Source organism: Athene cunicularia (genome assembly GCF_003259725.1).
Source record: "Athene cunicularia isolate RWA chromosome 2 unlocalized genomic scaffold, athCun1 chr2_part1, whole genome shotgun sequence".
Classification (NCBI taxonomy): Eukaryota; Metazoa; Chordata; class Aves; order Strigiformes; family Strigidae; genus Athene; species Athene cunicularia.
The window spans coordinates 136,456,222-136,482,544 of NW_020799095.1; the positions used below are offsets into that span (position 1 = coordinate 136,456,222).

Consider the following 26,323-nt stretch of genomic DNA (forward strand, 5'->3'; position numbering starts at 1 on the left):
GTACACATTTTGAATAAATGCATCTGCAAATTTTCATGAAAAATAATCCTTCTAATAGTTCACTGAAAAGTGACATAGGTAAGTTATCAGAACAGTAGCGTTCTTTTCAGGAATGGAAGAATTAGAATACAATTGTGATGGGTATTAACTAACCATTTCCTTTTCCTTGTTAAATAGAGTACGTTTTGCTTTTATAAGGCAGAAGAAACTAAATATATCGTTAACCCAATTAATTATATTCTAAATTTCATTTAAACCATTGAAGATTAGAATGGCACCATAGGCAATGCTTTTTTGATCCAGTTTCCTGTTCTTGGAAATGTAGTAAGCTTCAGGTCCTGCTTTTTAAACAGTTCTTGGATCATGATAAATGAACTTTACTAAATATTCAGTTTTAAATGAACTTTTTTAGTAATATAATATTTTAAATTTGTGGGGTTTCTTTTCCTCACAATGATAAATTTTAGTATCTGCCAGTCTTTGTAAATTCTGTTGAAATACTGATTCTTAAAATTACCTTTTTTTTTTTTTTTTTTTTTTTTTTTAAATAAGCTTTACTAGAGAGAAATATTTTGATGTGGAGGCATGACCATTAAATGATTGTCTGTTACTCATTGTACATCAGAAAATTGATGGTTTACAGGAAAGTTTCTTAGGGTATATTATTTTATAATGAAAGAAATTACCTTGACAAGCTGGGACTGGAACATCCCATGAGTAATAACCATACGGAGACTTCCTGCATACAGCAGTACTTTTCCCAACAAGCCGAAAACCTCGATCGCAAGCCCAGCGAACCATACTGTTGAGCTGTCCACCTGTCTGACTGACAATGAAACCATGTGGAGGGGACTCTGGAGTACTACAGTAGAGAGCTTTAAACATAAATATTGAAAAAATAAAAGATGTATTTAGAATCCAGATGACAATTCTTGAAAAATTCTTATTGAATTCAGTGGACATCTGATAACAAGTTGAGAAAACATCACTACAAGCTGTTGTATTTTGTATTGTGATCATGCATGCATCAAGAAATTTCATTAATTATAAAGGTGAAAGAACAGGACTTTATAAGGGCTTTAGGTTTTAGTAGCCTCAAAGGAAATGTAGTGATAGCTCATTTCTACAACTGGGGCTTTATTTTTAACCATCTCCTTTTATAAACCAAGTAAGCTACAGAATTTTAGTTAATGATGAAATTTATTGCAATTGTATCAATTGCAGTAGTATGATTTTATTTTTTTTTTTAAAAAAGAAGGGAACATCAAGAGTATGCTACACATACTTATTTTCAAATAATCTTTTCCTTCTACAATGAGTGAACTTGCAAATCTAAAGTAGATTTTTATATTTGAGTGTCACCATAACTCCATAGCAAAAAAAATGAATCTGGTTTTTTTTTTGGTTTTTTTTTTGGTTTTTTTTAGAACACAAAAGGTCCTACAGAATCCTATTTAGATACTATTAAAAAAACCCCACCATAAATCTTTATGATAGCAAAAAAAACATTAAAAGATATAGTTGTTATAATCTGAAAGGATTTATGTACTTTAAATCTCTCTGATATTAAAGATTACAAATTGTACTGACATTATGCTTATATTTCTTCTAACTCATTAAGTCCATGAGTACAAAGTCACTTGGTTTTGGCTACCTTGTCAAAGGAGTGGACCAGAAGAGACTTAAAAACCTGGTAGCCATTTTAAGATAAATGTTTGTTTAAGAACTTAGTCTCTGATCTTTTTGGTTCGAGGACGAGCCAAGACTGGTTAGCCTAGATGGCCATTTTATCATTTTGTAGGAAAGAAAATTAAGTTGGACATTTGTTTTCAAGTGTTTCCTTCATGCTTTCAAGAAATGTTGGTAACAACGGGTATGTATTTTCTTAGGCAAATAGAGTAAGTGCTGCTTCACTTCCACTTTTTAAGCTTTTCTATGTCCCATGACTTACTTAAGGTCAATGGTTTTCTTAGGCAAAGGCTTCCCCTGATCAGGATGGAGTCATGTGGATGTTTGTTTACTCTTTATTAAAGCAAACAGCAGAATGAGAAGCACTGCCATATCTTTCAGAGCACATACTATAAAAATATTTTCTTCCTTGCATTAAATTGCTCATGCCTTATACTCTTGGATGAACCAGAGATACAGACACTTTACTTCTTTAGTGTATAAGTAAATATACTGGCATTTTCCAAGTGATACAGATCATTAGTAAATATATCCTGTCTACCTCTCAATAGTTCTCTCACTGCTAGTAAGCAGAGTTTTAAGAACTTTCTCTTCTTTCTCTTTTAACAGATCCAACAGGTACTACAGGCAATGAAAATAGGTACCATATAATATTTAGTGTCTATCCAACAGTGAATTTTATCTAGCTATACAAAAAACATTTTGCCTCTGAGAAAACTGTCCCCTCCTAAAGGGAAGAATGACATTGATACACTTTTACAGTCTGTTGTGAGCCTAGTTATTTTTCTGCAATAGCGAAGTAGCCAAAAACTGAGTGAGGAAAACCAAAGAAACACAATGGAAAGAATAATTTTATATTTATTCACTATTGCTTTCTCTGCTATGTAAAGTGAAATTGTTTTATGCCAACAACTTCTCTAGAACATAGAGTAACCATCTTCAGTACTTTTCATTCTGCATATTTCATGTCTTTGGTCATGATAAAGAAATCAAATACCGATTTTGTGTAATTGTTGTAAATTGCAACAGATCTAGTTAAGCTTGATTAATGAATATTATCCTATAAAAATATATAATATATAATAATTCTATAAAATCAATTATAGAAAAATCAATCTTTGTTATGTAACATCTTCACACACTATTTATAAATATGTCCGTCTGAATTAACAACAGACAGAGTGCTGGCTTTTTTGACATACTGCTTGATCTCTTCTAATATGTTTTGCTGCTTCTGCTGAACCTTAAAGTGTTCAATCCTTCAGTGTCTCACATTTTTCCACCTTATAGCTGCTCATTCCTGCCCTGTTGCCACCTCTTCCTCTGTCCTAGCAAAAGTGTTAACAGCAAATTGCATAAAGGTCCAACATGAAGAACAGAGGCACATGAGCGCAAGTAAATGAAAGGCGGGAGAAGGGAGAAGCTGCTTCTTTCATCTTTAGTACTGGCTTATTTCGTTTTAAAGTCTTGCAAAACTTTTACTTGAATCTCTACAGAGCACATGTGTTTCATATATCCTACTTAGAGTGTGGTGTTTTTTTTTCCTCACAAGATTGGTACCATCATGTTCATATATAAACCAGATTGGATTTCCTTTCAGTATAGTCAATTGCTGTTACAGTGTAGAGCTTACCTTGCCCTTTTCACACAAATAAGTATATTTAATATTGAAATCTTATATACAATAAAGAAAATCTGATTTACATACCTATATATCTTATCCTGAAACCTTTTTTATTGGTGCCATGATCTGCTGACCACCGGAGAAATACTTCATGGCCATTGCTGGTTATATTTAGAGAAGACGAATAGTCCCCACTGAGAGAAATGAGCAATGGGCTATGACTATTTGGTCCTTGATACAAGGAAGAAAAAGAAAGAAAAGGAAAAAAAAAAAAAAAAGGAGTTACAAAGTTTAAAATAACATACAATAAATTATATCCATACAATTAATATACATAGAAATAATCCTCCAAGCAAATGGCAAATTTATCTGAATTAAAAATGCAGGTTGACATTACATGTTATATACTAGAGATTACATATGTCTTCAGAAACAAAATTGTTTCTAAACAAAATCAATGCAGTACAATCTTGAAACAAGGTAATCCAACAGTTCTTTTTATCATTAAAAAATCCCAATAATTGCTTAAGATTTTTTAATACTAACAAATTATGGTATGCATAAACAATATTGATTACACAGATGCAATGTAAAAATACATATATATAGTGAAAAAGTATCAGTTGAAGTTGTGCATCCTATAGTTACCATCAAACACCTCAAGTATATCAAACTCCTTTTCTGTCTGGAAGAATTCAAAGAACATGCTGATATTATAACCCTTTTCCACAGTAATGGTCCATGCACACATCTGGAGATTTGGATAGCTGTCAGGATATCCAGGGCTCAGTATTACTCCTGTTGAATCCAGACGCATTTCATTGGCTGGACAGAGAACTGTGAAACAGAAAAGATTTGTAAAAAAACTCTAAAGCCTACTATTTGTTTCATGTGACTGACAAGGCATTCCTGAGTTTAAAAGATCTGCTTTACTAATTTTATTTCTATAAATACAGAAAGACTGACACAATTTTAGAAACAAAGTCAGTTAGTAGACAAAAGATCTAAATTAATGTTTATCTTAAAAATAAGCCCTGCAACACTCAGAAGTTATCAATTAATAACATTTTGCTCTCCTTCTCTGGAAAATAAGATATTTTTGAGGGCTGTGCTTAAGTACTAAATTGTTGCATTTTTCAAAAAGTGAACCACATTTTCTTTTGCCTCAGATTACTATTACTGTCAGCAAAAATTCCAGGTAGTCTTGCACTGAAAGCAAAATTTGAAGACACTGTGATTTTTTGGTTGTCAGATTCTAAATAAAGAGTAATCAATTCCTCCCACACTCTGTATAATACAGCACCTAAATTTTCAGATCCTTAATCAAGCTCCAAGAACGCTGATGTACCTACACATAACGTAAGCACTATATTATGCCTTTGGTCTAGAAACTAAAAGACACACTTCAGGCTGATATTTTGTAAGACTAATGAGACAAGAAGATGCTTTGTGCTAATCCAGCTCTCTAGTTTTAGATTAATAGAGACCTCAGAAAATGCTAGGTTATTTTCTTTGCATGCAATAAAAACCAATTCAATTCCTTTTTTCCTTCACCACACCTAATACAGTCCCATTTCTTTCTTATCTTTTACCAAAAGAAGCAGCAAAGAAGAGATCTTAAAATCAAAGCCTATGACTAGGAGTCAAGATGTTGGTGTAATGATGCTGAATGAGCTAGAGAATCGCAGGCTGACCTTGGACAATTAATCTAATAGCTCCTCCTTTCAAAAACAGGTACAACAGTTCACCATATGACAAACACTTTCTGATGAAATAAAGATTAAATTAGGAGAAAAAAAACCCAGGTGATTTCTGCCCCACTTAAAAGTAAAAATCCAATAGTCACTCTGATATATATTTATTTTAACTCCATTATTGTCATTATCCTTCAGTTCTTTGGTAAGCATAAGAGATGTGTAACCGTATCATGTATGTTATGTGCATATTGAATCTATATTAACAAACCACTTCCTTTTTATTAAATCCCTATATGAGAGATTTTTTGGTTATACATTCAAGTTCCTAGTGAATTCTCAAGTTCAGACAACTGGATATTTCCTTGTAACACAGAGACAGACTGTTTCCCTGATGAGTAGATGTGAATCAGCTGAAGAAGAAAATATGAAAATTTGAAGTTTTTAAATGCTGATAACCTTTTTCCCAAATTTAACTCTAGGCAATAAGAAAATTAACATGCTTTACGCTTTTCTCTAATACATGGCTGGCAGAGGTTAGACCCCACATCATGAGAGTGTTTCCTGCAGGGATAGAAGACAACACCTGCTCTATCCGTGTTCACTTCTTCAGTAGGTTTTGCCTACCATACCTTCACTTTACTCAAAATAATTATTTTTTTCTTATGCTATACAGCATATCCTGAAGTTATTAATCTTCCAGTTACAGCTGTGCTGGAAAACACATAGCAGCTCTGTCTATTCTTAATTGCCATAGTTTCAGGAGGGATAGTGGTTGCTAACAGGATAAATGTTTGTAAATATGTTATCTTTAGATATTTAGAGCCACTATTTAAAGTTGCTGCTGAAATTGAGAAAAATGGTTTTTAAAAGCATGATGAGGAGGCTTGATTTTTAATTTGTTTGAATTCTAACAAAGTCATTAAAAAAAAATAATTGATATTACCATGCTATTGGAACTTTTTTCAATAACTGATTTTGCTTCATGTTATATGAACAAGTGCCTACAGTTTATTCAGATCACTTCTAAACAGGAGCCTTAAAATCTGGGGTTTATATTCATAGCTAACACTTACTGAAAGTGAGTTAGTACTGAGCCATTACAAGTCACACAAGAAAATAATAGGATCTTAGATTTCTGAAGTACACTAAAAATAATATTGGCTTATTAAACACAAAAATAATATTGTTATGGGGAAAAATATGAAGAGAGAATATGACTACATATAAAAATATGACTATGAAGAGAGATAGGGAACACCAAAAAAGCAGGAAAAAAAAAGAGAGAAAAAGAATCATTTTCATAAGCATAACTATAAGAATCACGAAATCATAGAATGGTTTGGGTTGGAAGGAAACTTTAAAGGTCATCTAGTCCAACGCCCTGCCATAGGCGGGACATCTTTCACTAGATTAGGTTGCTCAAAGCCCCATCCAACCAGACCTTGAAAAAGAGAAAGGAATCTGTCTATAAATCTAAAAATATTTATCTTTCACTTTCAAAATTAGCATCTAATTGCTAAATTTAAATAATTGTTTATCATTTCTTGTGTTTGTCTCAGTTAAACAAGAAGAGAATGAATAGAACAACTCCATTCCACATGAGAAAATTCATATAGCTAGAGTCTGACTGTCAAATTACAGTGCCAGGCCAGTTGTGATATAGCCTTTATATCTCAAACAATGAAAAAAATTATCCTCTCAAGCTTTATACATACATACATATATGTAAACACACCCAGAGAGGCGTTGCAGTAAGGCAGGAAGAACATCATAGTCAACTGGCTACATTAGTTTATTTACAGATAGTTTTGCTGTATCCATATGACTCTGCTTTGCAAACTTTCCTGTTTCAGGATCTCCAGGTAAACATCCCTCAGGAATTTTATAGAGAGCTTAAAGACTTATTTCTGTTTAATGGATTCCCTTGGAAATTGGGTGGTAAAGTTTTTGTATGAATCTGAGATAGTGTAGCTGAAATATAGCTGAGAGTCATCATTCAAGAATTTTCTCATAGTCCTCTAATTATGATGCAAAATAAAGTTTGGGACTTCTTACTCTGAAACTTTCATTTTATCTGAAAAGTAGAAGCTAACTTCAAAGAAAATTAAGGGCAAAGTTACATGCTGCATATGGGAAACATTCTATTTTAACAAAAGAAGACAAAATCACAGAATCACAGAATCGTCTAGGTTGGAAAAGACCTTGAAGATCATCCAGTCCAACCACTGACCTAACACTGACGGTTCCCAACTACACCAGATCCCTCAGCGCTATGTCAACCCGACTTTTAAACACCTCCAGGGATGGGGACTCCACCACTGCCCTGGGCAGCCCATTCCAATGCCTAATAACCCATTCCGGAAAGAAATATTCCTAATATCTAGTCTATGATGATAGGCATCAGCAAAATTTGTGGGAGATAGAGATTATTTTCTGATCTAAAGATCTTCAAGAATTTTAAGAAGAGCTCAACTAACTTATACACATTAGAGAAAAATAGAAAAAAGGAGATATATTTTTAAATGGTACTAAATGTGGTGCAAACTAACCTGTAATAATTAAAATCACCAAATAAAATCGTAAATACATTTTGCTTCAATATTTTTTCCTAGGGATACTTCATTAATGATTACTATATCTTTACTGCAACACAGATTCAAAACTAAAACATCGTTACTTAAATTTTTTTCAGCAAAACTAAGAAGTCTAACAATAAACATAGGCTCTGCCTGGTGAACAGAATTAATAAATAATACAAATATGAACCAAGAGAAGAAATTAGTTTATTCATTGAGAGTGACTCTTATGGAATGTCTTATAATCACACAATTAAGTATAGTATCTTATATGTAAACCAACGTAGTATACTACAAACACAAAAGACATAAATTTTAGGCAAATATTTTTGTTGTTTCTAGATGCCACAAAGATCTCTACTGATCTGGGTTTCAATATTCAAATTTACCTTAAATATTGTTATATTCAAGCTTACACATTATATAAATAAATATAAGAGTAAAATATGTTACTGCTTACTCTAGGTGGCCAGTTTGAATGGTCATTTAAAACGTTTTAATTAATTACTTTTTTTTTTTCTTTTGATTTGATGAGTCTACTAACTCTGAAATTATGTTGATTTCATTCCAATTTAGAGTGAAATTGTAAGAGCACTGATGTAATATTTAGTATTTGATCTAATTTTTAGCATTTATATGTGACAGAGCAAAGATTACTATTGTTATTGAAGTCATCATTCCCGAGTTTTTGTCTTGAGACTTGCAATGAATATAAATATGCATTCAGCAACACATGCTGAGAGAATGCTTCAGGATCAGCACATATGTCTCTGTTTGTCCTATCTATTGTTATATCATCCTAAAATTTAAAGCAGTGCCTGGAGGTTACTATGGTTTTCCACCCATTAAATGCTATGAGACATCTAAGTTAGGAAGTTTATTTAAACTGGGGTGTTGGAAGCTATTCCTAGACACACTTGTAGCTAAATAAATACATGGATTTGCAGAAATTATCAGTGTTAAAGTTCTTATAAAACTCACAGTTCAAGATCACTTTGCATTTTTAAGAACTGCCACCAATATTGATTTTGCATAGTTTTGTGCATAAAATCACGGGAAAAGAGTTTATTCAGAAGTAGTAGTTGATCTTTCCAGTTTTTCAGGAATGCAGAAAAAGTTTATATTTATAAGACAGTAACTTTTCAACTCTCAGCTAAAACAGTTGAACATTGTAGTCATAATTAAGTTCTAAAAATTAGTATACCGATTATTGTAATGAATTTAAATTCCTAACAACTAAACTGTACACCAGTTTGAAACATCAGAAATTACTAAAAAACAGTCAAATATTAAAGCTTTACTTGTAAAGTAGTAGATTTATTCATAAATCATTTACTATTCATTTACTATTTAAAAAAAAAAAAAAAGTCTTTCTTAATTAATGTTTTATAGATATGCTAATTAATAAAAATTTGGGGGGCAGGGGGAACCCTAAATATCTGATTGATAGAAAATATAGATTGACAGTATACAAATATAAATACAAATAAAATACAGATTGACAGTATACAAATATAAATCAACTGCAATTATTATGATTGATTTTGGAAAGCATTTTAATCTCGTAGTAAATGTTAAAATATTAAACTCAGGAGTAGATGGATCATGAAAGAATATTACAACAACTAGCAGAACTCAAAATGGTTTTTGTTAACATAAATTATATTTTTATGAGGCTGGGTAGTTTTGTTTTATTTTTTCTCTTAAAATGTTTTAGCGTACTTCTTTATAACTGTATGTCCCTACTTATCTTTCTGGAAATAAAGAAAGAATTAGTAATAAAACATAAACATGTGCCCATCGCTGAAACTTGAAAGGGATTAAATTTTTTAAAATAAATGGTCAAGGATTTTCTCCATTAGCTCTCTAACTGGTTTGGTATGAAAGAAAACTCTTGCATTTCATTCAAAAATGATGGAAAAATTCTATTCTAGCATAACACACCAAATGTCAGTTTAATAAAGACTGGTTTAAACTGATAGTGGTTGGCAGGACTGTAATCTTATTTCGACCTTAACAGTGATGTAGTGTTACATCTCTCTATTCACAGTTTTCAATAAAAGGAGGAAAACATGAACACACACAGGCATATACACACACACACACACACACATAAACCCTATTATTTAAAATACACTGAATAAAAGTGGAAGTAAAGTTGCACTGAACAATGATGTTAAGATCTTTTTCACCCAAATCCATGTTATGTTAATTTAGCATTTTTAAAAATGTACATATAGTTTTTCATAGTATTATGTTCTAGATAAAATGAAATAATCTCATTATTTATTAAATTTAGACTGCCTCCAAAAAATAATTGTGATTTTATTGTTTTTACAAAGTAAGGTAGCAGTCCTTCAAGCTCATCAAATTCATTAAAACATTACTAATTATTTTGCATTAATATTTAACACATTCAGCATAACAAACAGTGATAATATTGGGAATAGCACCAAAAATTCTGAAATATTTTCAGTGTGTCATCTTATGTAAAGAGATAGTGGAGGGTATTTAAGGAATCACCGTTCAGCTGGTCTGGCAGAAGGAAAAGAAATAGGAGAAAAAACCTTGACAGGTAGGTGGTGCTCCATCCATCTGAAGCCTTTCACCTAGACGGCAAGTCAGAATCTCATTACCAACCAATGTAAACCCTGGCTGACACTGGTATCTTATTATGTCTCCTGTTTGGGAAAACAAAACAAGACAAAACAGAAACAAACAAAAGAAACGTTAAACGCAATTAACTGGGACTTTTAGCTTTGAAAACATTATTGATTAATGAAGCTTCTTGCCACCATATATAATGGGCTAAATGACCTCTGGCATAAACAACTTTAATTAGTCTAAGAAATGTGGTAAATGAGCATTGTGTTGCACACTATGCTGCATCTATCACTGTTTTCCACCCCATTATTACTTAGATAGTTTACTAATTTGTCTGTGTTTGACTGATGCTGTGTGAACCATGTGTCCACAGAGCTTTAAGCAATATAATTTATTGGCTAACTGTTATAGAATGAAATAAAGAGATAAGATCAAGTCAGTAACCCATACAATCCTGAGGGGGGAAAAAAAAAAAAAAAAGTAACTGGATTTAGTTGATAATACCTAAAATTGTCATGGTGAGAATAAGAAATTTTATTTTTTTAATTAAGAAATGAAAAATTCATATAGTTATATGTACCAATAAAAGTAAAAATTTGTACATCCCAGCAGTTCTTTTTTGTTCAGGTTACAGAGCATAAAAGAAGAAAAAAATCTTTTTTTCTCTTTGTTACCAATCTAACTAATCAAATATTGGTATATATTAAAAATAAATTTATTTTTCTTTGCCATAACGTGAGCAAAAGTAGCTAGTCAGACATCTGATGTCTGATCATGTGAATCATATTTCTTTGAATGATATGTGGCTAAGAAATATTATTAACATGTCTTAGAAGGTCAGAATGTCATCTTCTTCCCAGATTCTCCTAATTTTTACAAATTTGATTTTACTCTTCAGTTGACAGACACCTTAATAAAGAATATACTACTGTCTGCATGTTTTTTTGTGAGTTTTGTTTGTTTGTTTCAGTGTAAGGCAATGTTTTATACTAAATTGTTGGAGAAAAGTATTTTAAGATGAAGTTAATTAGAAAGGAGTTACTGTTGTACTTATATGTGATCTCTGAAACACAGATTCAGGAAGTATAGGGAAGAGGAATGACTTCTTAAAAAAATTATTTAAAAAATATAATCTAACATATTACAGGCATGATTTGCATCCTGAAAATCAAGAAATTTCTGTTCATAGCAGTCCTTGATTTTTGAAAAAAATGTTGCTTTTATTTTCTTTTATATTACCTATTTCAAATTCATCATCCTCAGTTAGAATTTCAGCATTTGGTATATTTGTTGGAGGCTGGCAAACCCGGAGCTGATAGGCTATAAACAGGAAGAAAGCACAGTTGACATTCCCATACTTAGACAGTTAATAGAGCCATGCAAACATAGTTAGTGCCCACATTGACAGGAAAAAAAAACAACCCAAACAACTCATATCTATTCATTTACTCTGAAATTTTCAAGAGAATCAAAAGAAGGGAAACATACGAATATCAAAGTTACTGAAACATTAGAAGTTGCATTTGTGTTGTTAATTAGTTATTTAACTTCAATGACAAAACCCTCTTCATAAATAACCTACGAAGCTTAGAAGTGGTTGCCAATTTTCTCACCTAAGTGATCTTGTATGAAAAGCAAATATTTTTTTTCATTGTGCATTAACTGTTTTGTTTGGTTTGTTTCTTTAAAATACATTTTTACTGCTGCATTCTTCCACTTCTGAAACTTTGTAATCAAGACAAGTTTTAGAATTCAAAAGATTCTACCCAGAGGCAGCATAACTGATGGAAAGAAGCATTTTGATTGTGAAATTTCCCAGTAAATGAATAGTTGTGGAGCACATCTATGACCCTGCAGAGAGGGTCAGCGAATAATTCTGCTTTCAAACTTCTCATCTGAAGTCTTATATGAAATAATTTTCTTTTAACACAGGAATGGAACAGCCAGGCAAAATTATTTAGTGAAACAAAGTATGAAAAATAGACAAGTAGGAAGAGTATGCAGAATCTATATAGCTTTATTTTTTTTGCAGAGAACCTATGAAGATGGGCCTATGTTTGGACACAGATGGAATTCCCTTTAATCTGAAAGCAATCTGGACAGAAACCCAGCCAAAGAAATCACACTGAAGTATTTATACTGACAGTTAAGTCTTCTAAATTTTAACATGTAGACTCAGATTGATCAGTGAATCAAGTACGCCTGGTTTTCCCCCATAGTACAATTTCTTAGAGAATTGTTTTAAAGCATCTCTCATTAGCAAGAAAGTATCATCTATTTATGACAGATTATGATTCAGTCTCAGTTATACACTTCTTTGTTACTTCCTGTGCTTGAATCCTTTTGTAATCAAATTTGGTCAAATTTTGTTAATCACAAAATTTAAGGTAAATTTTTTTGTTGCTACTAAGTCACCCATATTTGTAATCTTTTTATTCCGCTCCTGTTGATCATATAATAAAAAGCCACTTAAATCAGTGACCCAGAAAGCTAACATCCTGCTTTAGGATAAAGTAATTTAAAATAAACCACACCAAGCAAATATGAAACAGCTGTGCTATTTGCATTTAAAAAAAAATCAAAATAATTAAAAAATAGAATCAATAAACACTTCATATTTATCTCAAATGTCTCTAATTAAGGGTATAATTCATTTATATAAATTTGACTCCTCCCACTGACTTGCCTTTATTGATACAAATTGTATGTAGCTGATATGAAGGATCATAGACACACAGACTGAGAAATTTATTTATCTTGACAACGTAAATTCAAAAAGCATTAAGTTTCTTCATGAATAATCCTTTGAGCTGCTCAGTTTGCATCTTTATTACACATTAGAGCCCATACTTGTGGAATGACAATTTCCATAGTAAGATAAGAAACAAGTATAAGGAGAACAAGTTCTTTAGAGACACTTTATTACTTGGTATGAGCATTTTTACATGCGTTTGGTCATATACTGATATATTCATATATATCAATATATACCAACTCATATATTGAATGTAATTTAATTTTCCTTGACAAACTCCTACAGTTTAGATTCCCAGGTCTGGACTGAAAATTCTGCCACCCCTCTGCCTAATCCTACTGGAGTCTGTACTCCATAATCAATTCAAGTGCTGCTGCTGCTGGTTTTTCATTGTGGGATTCAGGTCTTTTTTATTTGTTTGATTTGCTTTGTTTTGTTTAGATTAAAATTCCTTTAATCCCCTCAGTTCTGTCTATCTGTATTCACCTTGGTCTTTACTAAGTCATAAAGAAAGCTTTCTAGTCCCAAAATCTGATCAGGATCCATAAACCAGACTGTAGTCTGTACATGTTTCCTGGAATAGTCAATCCAACAGGCATTCACTGAGAACCTAAAATCATCCTTGCTTCTGCATCTGCTTCCCTGTAATGATAGGAATGCAAGAGAACACTTGGCCACAGAAGGTTTGAATGACTATAAAAAGAGGTAGAATTTGGTGCATTAATACTTATGCATTTTTATTTATTCTGTAATTAATTCAAGGGCAATTTGATATTAACTACACAGTATAGTTTACTATCATTGAAATCTCTAGAACAGTACTTTCTTCAAAATATTCAAATATCTACAAGATATTTAATGACCCCCACAAACATTTAGATTACAAAGGAATTTTAGAAGCATTTTAAGCAGTGAGAAGACAAGCACCTTGACCTGCAGGGTCTTGATGCTACCTTCTTTGCTTCAGTCCCTTTGCAGTGCATTCTTTCTTTGCTTGACTACTAGTAAATTTAATATCTGATCAAGAAAATAGCTTGTTTTCACCATTCATATTAGTCTTTCATATGTTTGCATTACCCCAGTGGTTGTCAGTCATATTAATAACAGCAACTCTTCTTAGAAAAAATAATGAGTTTTCTTCCTGCAGTAATCAGTAGAGAGTAATCAGTAGAGACAGTGAAAAAGTTCAGGTTGTCACACTTACCATGGTAACTAAGCACAAAGAAGCCACTGGTAGTAAAGTCACTGTGGAACTTGATTAGAATCTGATTGGAAGTACTATAGACTGATTCTAATGCAGTGTTGCCACTAAATTGTCCAATTTGAGGAGAAGTTTGGTCTGGTCCATCCCTAAGAAAAACAGATACATAAAGATTTTGTTGACAAAACAAATAATTTAATTTCTCCACATTTTAATATAATGTAGTAATATTTCTCTAGATTACTCTAAAAGGCATGAGTCCTCTAAAATCAGATTAAAAAAAAAATTAAGGTATGAAAGCCTTCCGAAATTCTCTATGTGGATTGGAATATATCATGTAGTAGCTTAGAGGGCCATAAAAATTTATTAATAAGCAAGATACTTAATTCAAATATTCTCATTTTTAAATAGAAATTGCAGCAAGCTCAAAATGATTGATTGTGATTCTACTTCCTCTTCCTCCCACAAACTCTGCTCATCTTACTTATCTATGCTTTCAAAAGTGGCTATCAGAAAATAAATAAACTTAATTATGTTCATCTCCCCTGCCTTCTGAATTTCGTCATTTCTAGGAGAATTAAGACATACTTGTAGAAATACTCTAATGTTAGAATTTTTTACCTTAGCTTCCCAATCCTCCAATTAAATTTTATAATGCTATCATGTATAATTTATGCTACATATGGACACATAAGAATTAATTTAAAGTTTCGTTTTATGACTAGTTTAGAGTTTTCTGAATCAATAACTTGCTGAGAAAGATGTGCCGTTCATTTTATATAAATGATTGTGTCTCTTTGGCTGAGGTAAACATTCATATAAATCTTGGTAGTTTTAATCAAAACTAAGTATGACATGCAATTGACTAATTTCTTAAATCCTTGTTCACATACATTGATCAATATTTGTTTTGAATTATTTATTATCGTTTAGATAATACATGTACTGCTGGTAAGATCACTGCTACCTTACTGAAGAATGAAATACTCCTTTCAAGAGAAAAATGAAATAAAAGTTAGTACTAAACAAGAGTGGAACTGTACAGAGAACAAAATCATAATGCAAGGGCATTAAATTTTTGTACTTGCATCCTTCCAGGTCAGAACTGATGAACATTAAAAGTTTAAATTTTCTAATTGCTATTGGTATAAGATATTTTAACTGACAATAATTTCAAAATGAAACTATGGATATGTTTTGTTTTGAAAATTTTGCCATAATACATTTGTCCAAATTCTTGCACATTGCCCCTTTCCCTTCTGTTTTATCTAGGAAATAGTACGATTTGAAATAGAATTTGAATTGTGAATAAAATGTGTTTTTTTCTATTGAAAATGGCTATCAAAATTTCTGATCAGTTCTGTAAATAAATAATATCCCAGAAGTGGAATAGGCTACTATATAGCTATCGTATAAAATACCGTTTATACAGGTATATAAATCATACATAAGTAACAACACACATGGTACATGCACAAATACAATAATAAATGCTCTAGTTCCAGAAAATTCTCCTAAAGTGTGGTTAATCTAAACAGGATACAAAACATCTTTAAAAACCCAGCAATTAACACATAATGAAATAAAACTGAGGTTTTATCTTTGGCATGATATATACAATTACTTTTACTGTAAGAACGAAGTTTGTAACACAGCCAGGAGTACAACCAAAAGCTTGTGAAATCATTCATAGAAAAGAAGAGCCAAATGGACGAAGTGCTAGAAATGGACAGTAGTGTTCTATTTTGGGGGGGATGAAATAGAGAAAAGATGTCTCTATGCCCACAAAATTATAATTTAATTCTGGAAAGATTCTGAAGGTCAGCCTAAATCTGTTACACAAAACAAGTGGTGAAGAGTTAAAGGGATATAAAATTATCAGTTTTATCAGGGCAATAATATAGGTACATATTCTGTTCAAATTTTTGTTAGACTTTAAAGCAAAGCAACCAAGTATCTGGGATGCAGGACAAGATAGTTTGTAGAACACAAGATGAAAAATACCCAGGACCTACAGAAATGAACACAGAGGTATACAGAGAACTGTTTAATGTCTAGAAAAGTAGGAATGAAATTCTGAGTTATATATGAATTTACACTAATCCAAATTAGATTTCTGTGCAACAGAAACATAAACTGAATAATTAATATTCCTGGAAATCACCTCTCATTATTTTGCACTACTCAGACTACAAGACTGCTCTCTCAACGTGAGGATTTTCAGTCTGCAGTTTAAATAACCAGTGGATTATTGGTTTAGGCAAAATTCCAATAGGTTTTAGCCACTACTGAAATGTCTAAGAGATACACTGGTAACAGTTTCAAGAGTACTATAGGACCTGTTACACTTCATTACAGCCTCCTGCCCTTACCAACTTTGCAACTAGAAAAATCGGGGATTTAATGATCTGAAAAGATTAGTGATAGACATAGGTTAATGTATATAGAGAATATAATTTGTTTACAGCTATCATTAAGTCAATTCTTTTTGTCATAGTGAAATACAAATAAAGTCTCTCCTTTTATATATTCTTAACAGTTTAATAGAAGACAATTTGGAAGAAATTAAGAGAGTATTGCTGCAGTTTCTTGTATTAACACTAAAAATTTGTCATAAACACAGCTGCAACTGCTTATTATCACTCAAGTGTTATTTCTCTTGGTTGTTGACAATCTGTCATAGCATATTTCTGAACACTTTTCTTCATCAAGAAACTGAGACATACTATTATTGGTTTAGAATTCTTAAAATAAGGACTATGAAACTTCATGTCCAGTGCTATCTAGAGAGAACGGTACACTGGAAAACATGGATTAGTGCCAAACACTCATTGCCCCTAGACAGAACAGCAGTGCCAAGGAAGAAATCACAAATACACTGGTTTTAAGTCATCCTTTGTTGCATTGTGTCACACGAAAATTGAATAAATACCAAAAAATGTTTTCTTACCACACAGTTATGAAATCATATATTGGCTCTGTTTGGAGAACTGTGAAATTGATGTAGATTCCATTCCCAGGTGGTACTCTTACAAGCCAAAAGCAGTCTTGAAAGTTTGGATACTCATCAGGATATCCTGGAGAGTATATGGTGCCATTCATTGCAGTTATATTTCCTCCACAGAGGGCTTTAAAAGAGAGACATTTGTTTTTAAAAAAGATTAGATGCTTCCTCCATTCTTCTTAGACCATGTAAAAGCCATACTTTTAAACACATTTGGTACACTTTAACTAGATGTAAAACCACTACTGAGCTATTTGCAGAGTCAGAAGTCTGTTTTGACATTATCAGTCTTTTTTTTTTTTTTTTTTTTTTTTTTTTTTTTTTTTTTTTTTTTTTTTTTTTTTTTTTTTTTTTAAATAAAAGCATTTCTGATGTCATAAATACTATCAGAAATGGAATTAGAGTAATACTTAGTCACTGTGTTAAGTTATTCCCTGCACAATCAAAAACCATTTTGTTATAGCTTTGTGTAAATACCAGCTACAAATTAGCAGTGAAACACGTGAACTGCTTTATTCATTGTCACATGAACAAAATTATCAGGTGAGAGAACAGGTATGCTAAATTGATTGGGAAGGGGTATGGGAAAATTAGAGGGAAGTTTGAAAATGAAAATATTGTGTGCAACAGTATGAATACCATTTTTTCATTCTTGGAGATAAATTGTAGTAGACAAAATAAGAGTCCTTTCTGTAATTCTCGTTGAAGTGCACTAATTTTAGACATCATACAGTGCGACTGACCATACAACTTCCAAACTTTCATATCTATACATTTCAGGAGAGCTATTAGTCCAAACTATATGATTTTCTCCACAGAGGTTTCAGATACATGTTAAATATGACATCATCCGCTTATTACAGAAGAGAAATTATGTTATAGAAGCCTAGATATGGAAAAGTGAGCAAAGCCTAAACTGGAATAATTTGCTTTAATTTGCATATATTCCTCCCCACTCTACCCCAAATAGGCATGGAATGGCAACCAAGATTCCCTAAAATATACTGAAGAACTACTAACCAGAGAACAGATTGCTGGAAATATATATGTTTGACATACAGGAATTATGCACTGTTTTTATTTAGATAAAGCATGTGTTATGGTTTTAAAATATATACATTGGTAATGAACTGTAGGGCAAGGAGGCTTTCATAGTCACACCTCATCCATTCAGACACCACAGCTGGTATAATGCTTTTCTTCAGCTTTTAGCTTAAAAGTCTCAATGGTTTTTGAGCAATTCAGGAAGAATTGATTTTTCAGCAGGGTTTTAGGGAGTAAAGACATGGGCTGATGACTGTCAGCCAATGGGATTTCTTAGAAAAGAAGAGGGAACATATTCTGAAAGAAGGAAACTGAGGGAGATGAGTTTAGATGGGTCAGAGTCTGTTAGATGGTGCTGAGCACAGCTTAGAGGGATTTTAGGTGCATGAGGATGCAAGGAGAACAGAACAAAACAATTTAAACAAGAATCATGGTCAGTGACATTTCATTCAGAATGTCTACTTCAAGAAGTCTGTGGCATTAAATAAGCCTCAGTATATGCTGCTTTACAATAAAGACATTAAAGCAAATACAAATTTAAAATATACTGTATATTTCTGGCACTAGGTCTATACAAAGAAGTCCACTTCATTTTAATGATTTTGAACACAAGGCCTTTATCTCAAATCAAACCAAATACAACTAGATTTTACTTAATTATCTTTTTCCTTCAATAACAAAGACAAAAAAAAAACCCAAACCAAACAAACTCAAAAACATCAGTAGCATATCAAACCATCAAAGCCTCTTTAATAAAAATACCACAGTAAATATTTGCACAAAATCCCATGTAATTTAAGACATTTCTCTGGGAGCTGAGTACTGTTGCCAGTCTGTAATCATGCAGCATAGCACACATGTTAGATCTCTGTTACAAGATAGGTTGATTTTTTAATCTACATCTTTTCATGTCACATTAAGTAGAAACAAAGAACTAACTACTGTTCAGAAACTTCATCAAAAGTGATAGAACAGCAACTGTAAGCATTTTAGAATTTAATAATTAAAATCTTGGTTCCAGTAATGTAATTCAAAGAAACAGAATCACTCCATTCAGTAAATTATTTTTCTTGATTCTGAGGCACAGAAAATACAGCTAGAATTAAGTAATAGGGAAAGCTAAACTGTTTAGTAGTTGATACATTAACCATTATTATTCCCTCAGGATCCAAAAAATGGGGGTTGAAACTTAATTGTGATGAATTAACTTCTCATTTCAAAAGATAGACAGTGTAGGTGTCATCTCTCTTGTATGTCATAAGGCTTCTCCTTCTGAATTCAGTGTCAGATACATCTTAATTTATCTAACACATCCCTCAGAAATGCCTGTGGCTCACTGACTCCAGGAGGAATTTTGAGTAATGAGGCTTCTAATTTAAGTACCTAAATTTAGGTAGATGATTCAGAATACAGTGCAATACTCCAGAAAAGAAGGAGGTTGGGGTTTTGGTTTTAGTTGTTTTTTTGTTGTTGTTGTTGTGTTTTTTTTGTTTTGTTTTGTTTTGTTTTTTTCCAGGCATTCCACTTTAACTTGCTCAGTATTGAGGAGCCCATTCTTAATACTGAGCTATTACCATTCAATATAGAGGGAAGTTAGGCCTTTAACTCAGGTCCTGAATACCCCTCCTGAAACTGTGGAGTGTCTTTAGGGCATATGAAAGTGGACATTCAACACCTTGTACAGATCTTGTCTTTGTGCAAAACTATGTTTAGGCATACAGAGAATTTCACAGTCAATAACTTAATTGTAAATGTGTTTGGATCTTGTGATCCCAGGAGTCTAGGATTCTGAGACAACTGGTTGGATATGAAGTATTTTCAATGTGTATGTTTTTCCAGGAACCTAATGTTGGTGTCTGAATGTTGCCACAATTGTGAAAAACCTGGAGGTTCCAGAAGAAAGTAATTATTTCATATGGAAAAAAATTCAGTCCTCAGTTCCACAAATAGATTTTGTGGTGCACAGATATATTTCTCAAAGAGATTTATGTGTTACCAAACCATCCATCCTTGTCTGTTCTAGAGTCTGCTGATAACTGACAAATGACCTTTGACCTGCTGCTTAAGTGCAGGTTCCCTTAAAATAGTTAGGAATAAGATAAACACCTCTACAGAATCATCATATACATTTATTCTGTCTCCTTAAATTTTCAGGTACGTGCAAGCCACAGTTCCTTGAATCTGCTTAGCTGCTGCAAGTATATCAGTGTAAAAAAAAGGTAAAAGGTTAAAAAATATTAAAAAAAAAAAAATTCCCATTCACAAAACTATATGTATAAAGGACTTCACACAACACTGACTGGAGGACAACTGCACATTATGCCATCTTTGACATTACTTTCTACCTGATAAAACAGATTATAAGTGGCCAGAGTGGGGAAATTCAATTTTTGAATTCCCTTTTCTTGATTCAGTGCAGAGATTTTACTCTGTAGCATCACCTAGATTAAAAAGCAGCACACTCCAGACCTTAAGCCTAATCTTCTAAAAATAAACTTACTATTTCAGATAGGTTTTCAGAGATTTCATAATTCCATGAAACTTTTTTCAGCTTCTCTGCAAAAATTTTCACATGCAAAATTGAATACTTCTGTGAAGACCACAGTATAAAAATACAGGTCCATATAAATTGAAAAGCTAGAATGAAACCACTTCAGTTAACAGTACTTAGGAAGAGTTACAAATAATGAAGAGTTCATAGGTCACCCAGAACATACCTTCACATCTGGGGAGAGGATGATTCCAGTTACGGCTGACGCCATGAAGACAAGTCAGAGCTGAATTTCCAATTAATGTGTATCCAGGGAAACACTCGAATGAAATAGTTTGTCCCACAGTAAAGTCATTTCCAATAACAAAACCATTACGAAATGGTCGAGGGTCGGGACAGCTTTGTAGCTGATATGCTGAAATAAATAAGTAAATAATAATAATGGGGGGAAAAAAAAAAATAAAATCCAAATTCTTATCACTTCAAAACGAAAAGCTTTTCATTAGAATAAAAATTAAATATCATGGATATCCCATATATCTTAAGTTCCATCATGGTGACAATCAAAAACATTGGTTCTACACCAGGAGAAGCACAGTGCCATATTCCCACAGTACTTCTGGAAATACGTATAAAATATAATTTCTAATTCCAAACCTCATAAGGAAAACATAATAGTACAACCAAAGTCTAAATGATCTTATATTCTTTATAGTTTGATAATGTGTGTGTGTGTGTGTGTAAACAAAACAAACAAATACCCAACAACCTGCCCTACAGGTTTCTGAAATTTTGAAACAGAGTCTATGAAGGCAAAAATGAGACTAGCCTCTTAATTTTATCTTTTAATTTTACTAGGTGCACAAGCACTGCACTAGAGAAGAAAGTAAAAAGGAATTTGACCTTGTGTTTTCTTTATTTAGTTCTTCAAAAAGGTAAGCCACTGACTAACTAAGACTCCAAGTTGCTTCTAAGTGCCCCCTTAAGTGCACCCTAATCAAAATGGATCCAAGCTGCTGACAACAAAAATTAAAAAAGACTGTAGAAGAATATCTAAACTAGGAGCATGAGAAAAAACTAACGGACACAGAAGGCTGATATGGTGCCATAACAGGCAAGGGTCTAACAGCCAATGCACCTCTAAAAATAATGCAGGAAAACAACAAACAGCAGAATTACAATAAATAGGAAAAGTAAATCAGGCAGCCTACACTGCATCTTGAGTGATGTGTACAGTATTAAGGAACAGAACAAGGGCCAAACTAAGAAACCCTTTCACACAATGACAGGAGCCCAAAACACATGAGGTGGGATTTAGAATGCTTGAACTAAGCAAAAGCCCTGACATGAAAGGCATAGCATAGAACAAGTTTGTTGTTTACAAATTATATTAAGTGCTATAGAAGAAAAATATTACCAGGAAAAAAAAGAAGCACTAAAGCACTACTCATAGGTGGAAATTTAAACGTCAGAAATATAAGTGTAGTACCAAGCTGCTGCTATGAATGTCTAAACAGGAAAATGATAGTGAGCAGGAAATGTTAAGTAAAATTATAGCAGCTGCAAAAACATGACAGGTAGTACTAATGGAGTACCCAAATATCCAACTCACCAGGACGACTTAACAAAATAAAATTTTGAATGCAGGAAATAATTGTTCCCTAGAACAAGCAGTTTGAGAGCCCACAAGAAAAGATGTTATTTTAGATTTAAACCAGCTTGGTACTCAAGCCTTAGATTGAGAAGTATTCATAGGAGAGTTACTCCATAATAGCAGTCATAATGCAGTTTGATTGTACTGGGAGGGAGCAAGTCAAATAAATCCAGCACAGGGTTATTCAATTTTCTGGAAAGGAAATTATACAAAAATGAGGTAATGCAGATTGGAATCTGCTAATTGACACTACTTTAAAAGACCAGGTAAAACATGTTCTACAACTCAGAATAAAAAAAAAAAAACAACATTAAAGTGGTTCAGAAAAATGCCTGTGCCATTCAGTAGGAAAGTTAAAGATGTTACAATAGGGAAGAGGTTGCCATTTAAATAATGAAAGTCTGCCTTTCCAGAAAGTCATAAAACATAGCAGGTCAAATTTAAATAGAAAACAAAGACAGCAAAAATAATTTTTAAAATGTCTTGCAGAAAATATCTCAGCTAATCATAAAAAAATTCTCTGACAACATCAGAAGCAAGAAGTCAGCTAGGGAACTGGTGGGACAATTCATGACAAATAAGAAAAAAGGGCATTTCAAGGATTAGGATTCCATAGAGAGAAAAACTCAATAAATTCTTTGTATCTGTCTTTACTGAGGAAGATGGTATAGAGATTTCCAAACAAGATATGTTACTTGTATTATGCAGTCCTAAGGCCCTCGATCAGTTTGAAGTAAATACAAAAGTACTACATTAAATAGGTAAGGCAAAGGACTAGGAGCAGTTCTTCACCCAGAAGAGCTGCTGAACTAAGTTATATATCATATTATTTCAAGATCTGATCTAAAGAAGTGTTGATTTCCCAATGTAAATCACATCTATCTTTAAAGGGGATCCTTGAAAATATGAAACAGTGAGTCTGACTTCTATACCTGGTAATATGATACAGCCCATACTAACAAATGACATTATCACATGGCTAAACATCGTTTCTTGGGAAAGAGGTTGGGAGCAATATGACTGAAGTTCACAAAAATCATTAAGACAGAGGGAGGCTGAATGTGAAAATGCCATCAAATCCCACAGTAATAGAAATAAGAGTCTGACAATAACTGGATGCTCGTGAAGGAAAGAAATCATCTGGACTTTGCTGCTAAGTAGCATTTCTTTTTGCCATTTGGAAATACCATACTGAGGTAGATGGAGCTTTTTTTCTGATCCAGTAGAGGGTTTTTCTTTTTACATTCTTATATTTAAGGAAGAGGAGAAATAAACTTACTTATAATTTTACTTGTTTTTCTCAGAAGAATTAAAAGACTTTTAATGAACTATGAATATCAGAGATTTTATAGCAAACAAATAAGATTTGAAAATAATCTTCTCCCACATCTTGGTGATCTTTTCCAAAAAGATTTGAAGCACTGACTTTGTACTACAGAACAGAGAACAAATACACTATGCAAAACCCACAAAATCAGAAGATCACAGGTTGTATATGTTTGAAGGAAACAGTTCTTTCTTACATGGTTAAAAACACAGACAGGAGGGTTTTTTAAAAAAAATTCTTTGACACATAATGTCTCCAAAATTATTACTGTTACTATTAATAGCAGAAATAGTATATGCTCAGAAGTCTTTTACTGTCCTCATAGCACTAGATTTTAAAGCTCCTTTACTCCTACAAATTGTATCATATTACAAATAGGAAGTGAATAAAATCTTCAGCTTTAAAAGCTAATGTTTTTTACAGTAGCTCACTTCCAGAATGCTTCATACAGTTCAAGTCAATTTAGACTATTGAAAGAGTAATAGGGGACTGTTCTAAAGTAAAAACTTTAAATCATTCTTTGGCATTATTCATATAATGAAAACAGGTGTAATTTAAAATATACATTTTATCTTTTCTTGTGAACAGTGGTGATCTAATCCCTTTTAAATGAATCTGCAGTAATATAAAAAGAATTATGATCTTGCAGTCTTCACCAGCTCAGCGTGATCTATTTGGGTTCATCATAACAATAACCTTCCACATACTGCCAACTAGGAAATAAAATGGATTTGGAGATTACTGAGTTGGCATTGTTCTGTAATAGCCTACATGGATCCAGTACTCTAAAACAATATTTAAATCTTCCCTTTCCAGAATCCAAGACACAAAATCGAGATTCCCATATGCTTATGAAGATCAAATAATGTAGATGCTTACTTTTCAAAGCCGTGCAATGTAAATTAATATGCCAGCCAAAACCAGATATGGGAAATTATCTGTTTGCCTACTTTTGAACTGCTTTTTAGAGAGAATATGTATAGAGAGAATATGTATAGAGAGAATTATTTTTTCCTTTTTAATTTTCTGCATTCTTCTGTTTGATCTTGATACATAATACTTTGGTTTGAAATATGCAAATTTTTTTACATTATGTTTATCTTTTAGGAATAACAAGAAAAGAAATAACCTTCAACAGCCACCTTATTCTCACATAATTGTCAAAATCTCACCTTGATATACAATATGAAATCCTTGTTTGTTCTGTGAGTAATCGCTGTGAAAGTATAAGCTGGTTTCATGAGTTGTGCTGAACAGAGAGGCTGGTAGCTGAGGGCCACTTAGTCTCCCAATAACAGTGCTAGTTTCTGTAGATCCACTCCTAACTTCTAAGTAATCATGTATGGTCTCCGTTGAGAAATTCATAAATTGCAAATGGACACCTGAAAAACATCATTGATAAAAAAAAAAAAAAAAAAAAAAAAAAGGCATCAGTAACAATACCAGGAGGGAACAAGTATGTACATATTACATTGATAATATCAGAGAATAATGTAAGCAGTGGAAATGCATGTGTTACACTCCCAGATGCAGTCCTTCACATGCATTACTAATTCTGATAAGCTGAAAAGGTAAGAAATGTAACACAAATACTAATACGATATAAAGCATTGAACTGTAGGTTATTAATATGTCACTTTTGGGCAAAGTTTGTTGTTTGTGCATTGGAGCAAATTTCAGCTCTGAACACTAAATACATTGACTTTAGTTAAATCTTTCTTGTCTTGAATTGCGTAAAATAGTTCCCAGTTCTATTAAAAGAAAAAATGCTTTATGTACCACACTTGGAAAAAAAATAGTGACAGTATTCTACCCCTGAGACAGCTGCATTTTAATTGTGCATAAACTGATCTCTCTCAGCTTATATATATATATATATATATATATTTATATATATTTATATATTTTTATATATATTTATATATTTATATATATATAATGAGGCACAGTAAAAATTATGCATATAATATAGATTAGATACATTGTAAAGGTATGTGGAAGGAGAGTGTCTGCTCTTTTAAGGGCATCTGCTTAAGGACGTTTTTCAATGAAGCAAGGGAAAATAATAAGAAGAAGCCATAATCAAGAACATAAACGTGTACAAACCTGAGAGAGGCAGTGATGAAAACCAAACCTGGTCAATCACATTAATTGATGAGGTTGAGTGAGAACGTAAGAATGTTTATTCCAGTGAGGTTATATGATCAGGGACTTTATCAACTGGGGAACCAACAGAAAGGGAGTAAACCAGAAACAAAAATATACAGAGAGACAGACCTGACAAAGCGAACATGGAGGCAATGACAAGAAACAGACCTTGCCAGTCACACTAATTGATGGGCTGTCAAGAAACTACAGACACAACTTCCAGGAATATCAACCTGGACTTTGTAGCTGATAAGACTGTAAACCACGGTGACCCCATACTGGGAGGGATGCAGGAATTGATAGACCTATGCAAACCCCTGAGGGGATGCACAGGGGAAAGGGGAGTAGGAAGGATCAAAGACAGGGGTGGGCAGAAAAGGACATAAGAATGGCTGGTTGCATGTAGAATGGGGTGGTGGGTCAGTCTGGCTGAGCCCTGCACTTGATCACCAGTCTGTCCTGTCATCTCAAATCTTCTTATTAAATCTTTTCTTACCTATCTCTCTGTA

At 32.7% G+C, this 26,323-nt stretch overlaps 1 protein-coding gene across 1 annotated transcript in view; it reads right to left on the bottom strand.

Annotated features, from left to right (window-relative positions):
- CSMD3 (CUB and Sushi multiple domains 3) overlaps positions 1-26,323 on the bottom strand; it is a 622,514-nt gene that overhangs the window by 88,653 nt on the left and 507,538 nt on the right. Inside the window, exons 42-50 of the mRNA XM_026841511.1 lie at positions 24,839-25,048; positions 20,912-21,100; positions 17,097-17,274; positions 14,150-14,295; positions 11,430-11,510; positions 10,154-10,267; positions 3,962-4,150; positions 3,398-3,544; positions 687-875 (exon numbers count right to left, since the gene is read on the bottom strand). Coding sequence (XP_026697312.1) covers positions 687-875; positions 3,398-3,544; positions 3,962-4,150; positions 10,154-10,267; positions 11,430-11,510; positions 14,150-14,295; positions 17,097-17,274; positions 20,912-21,100; positions 24,839-25,048 — 1,443 coding nt within the window. The remainder of the gene's footprint in view (positions 1-686; positions 876-3,397; positions 3,545-3,961; positions 4,151-10,153; positions 10,268-11,429; positions 11,511-14,149; positions 14,296-17,096; positions 17,275-20,911; positions 21,101-24,838; positions 25,049-26,323) is intronic.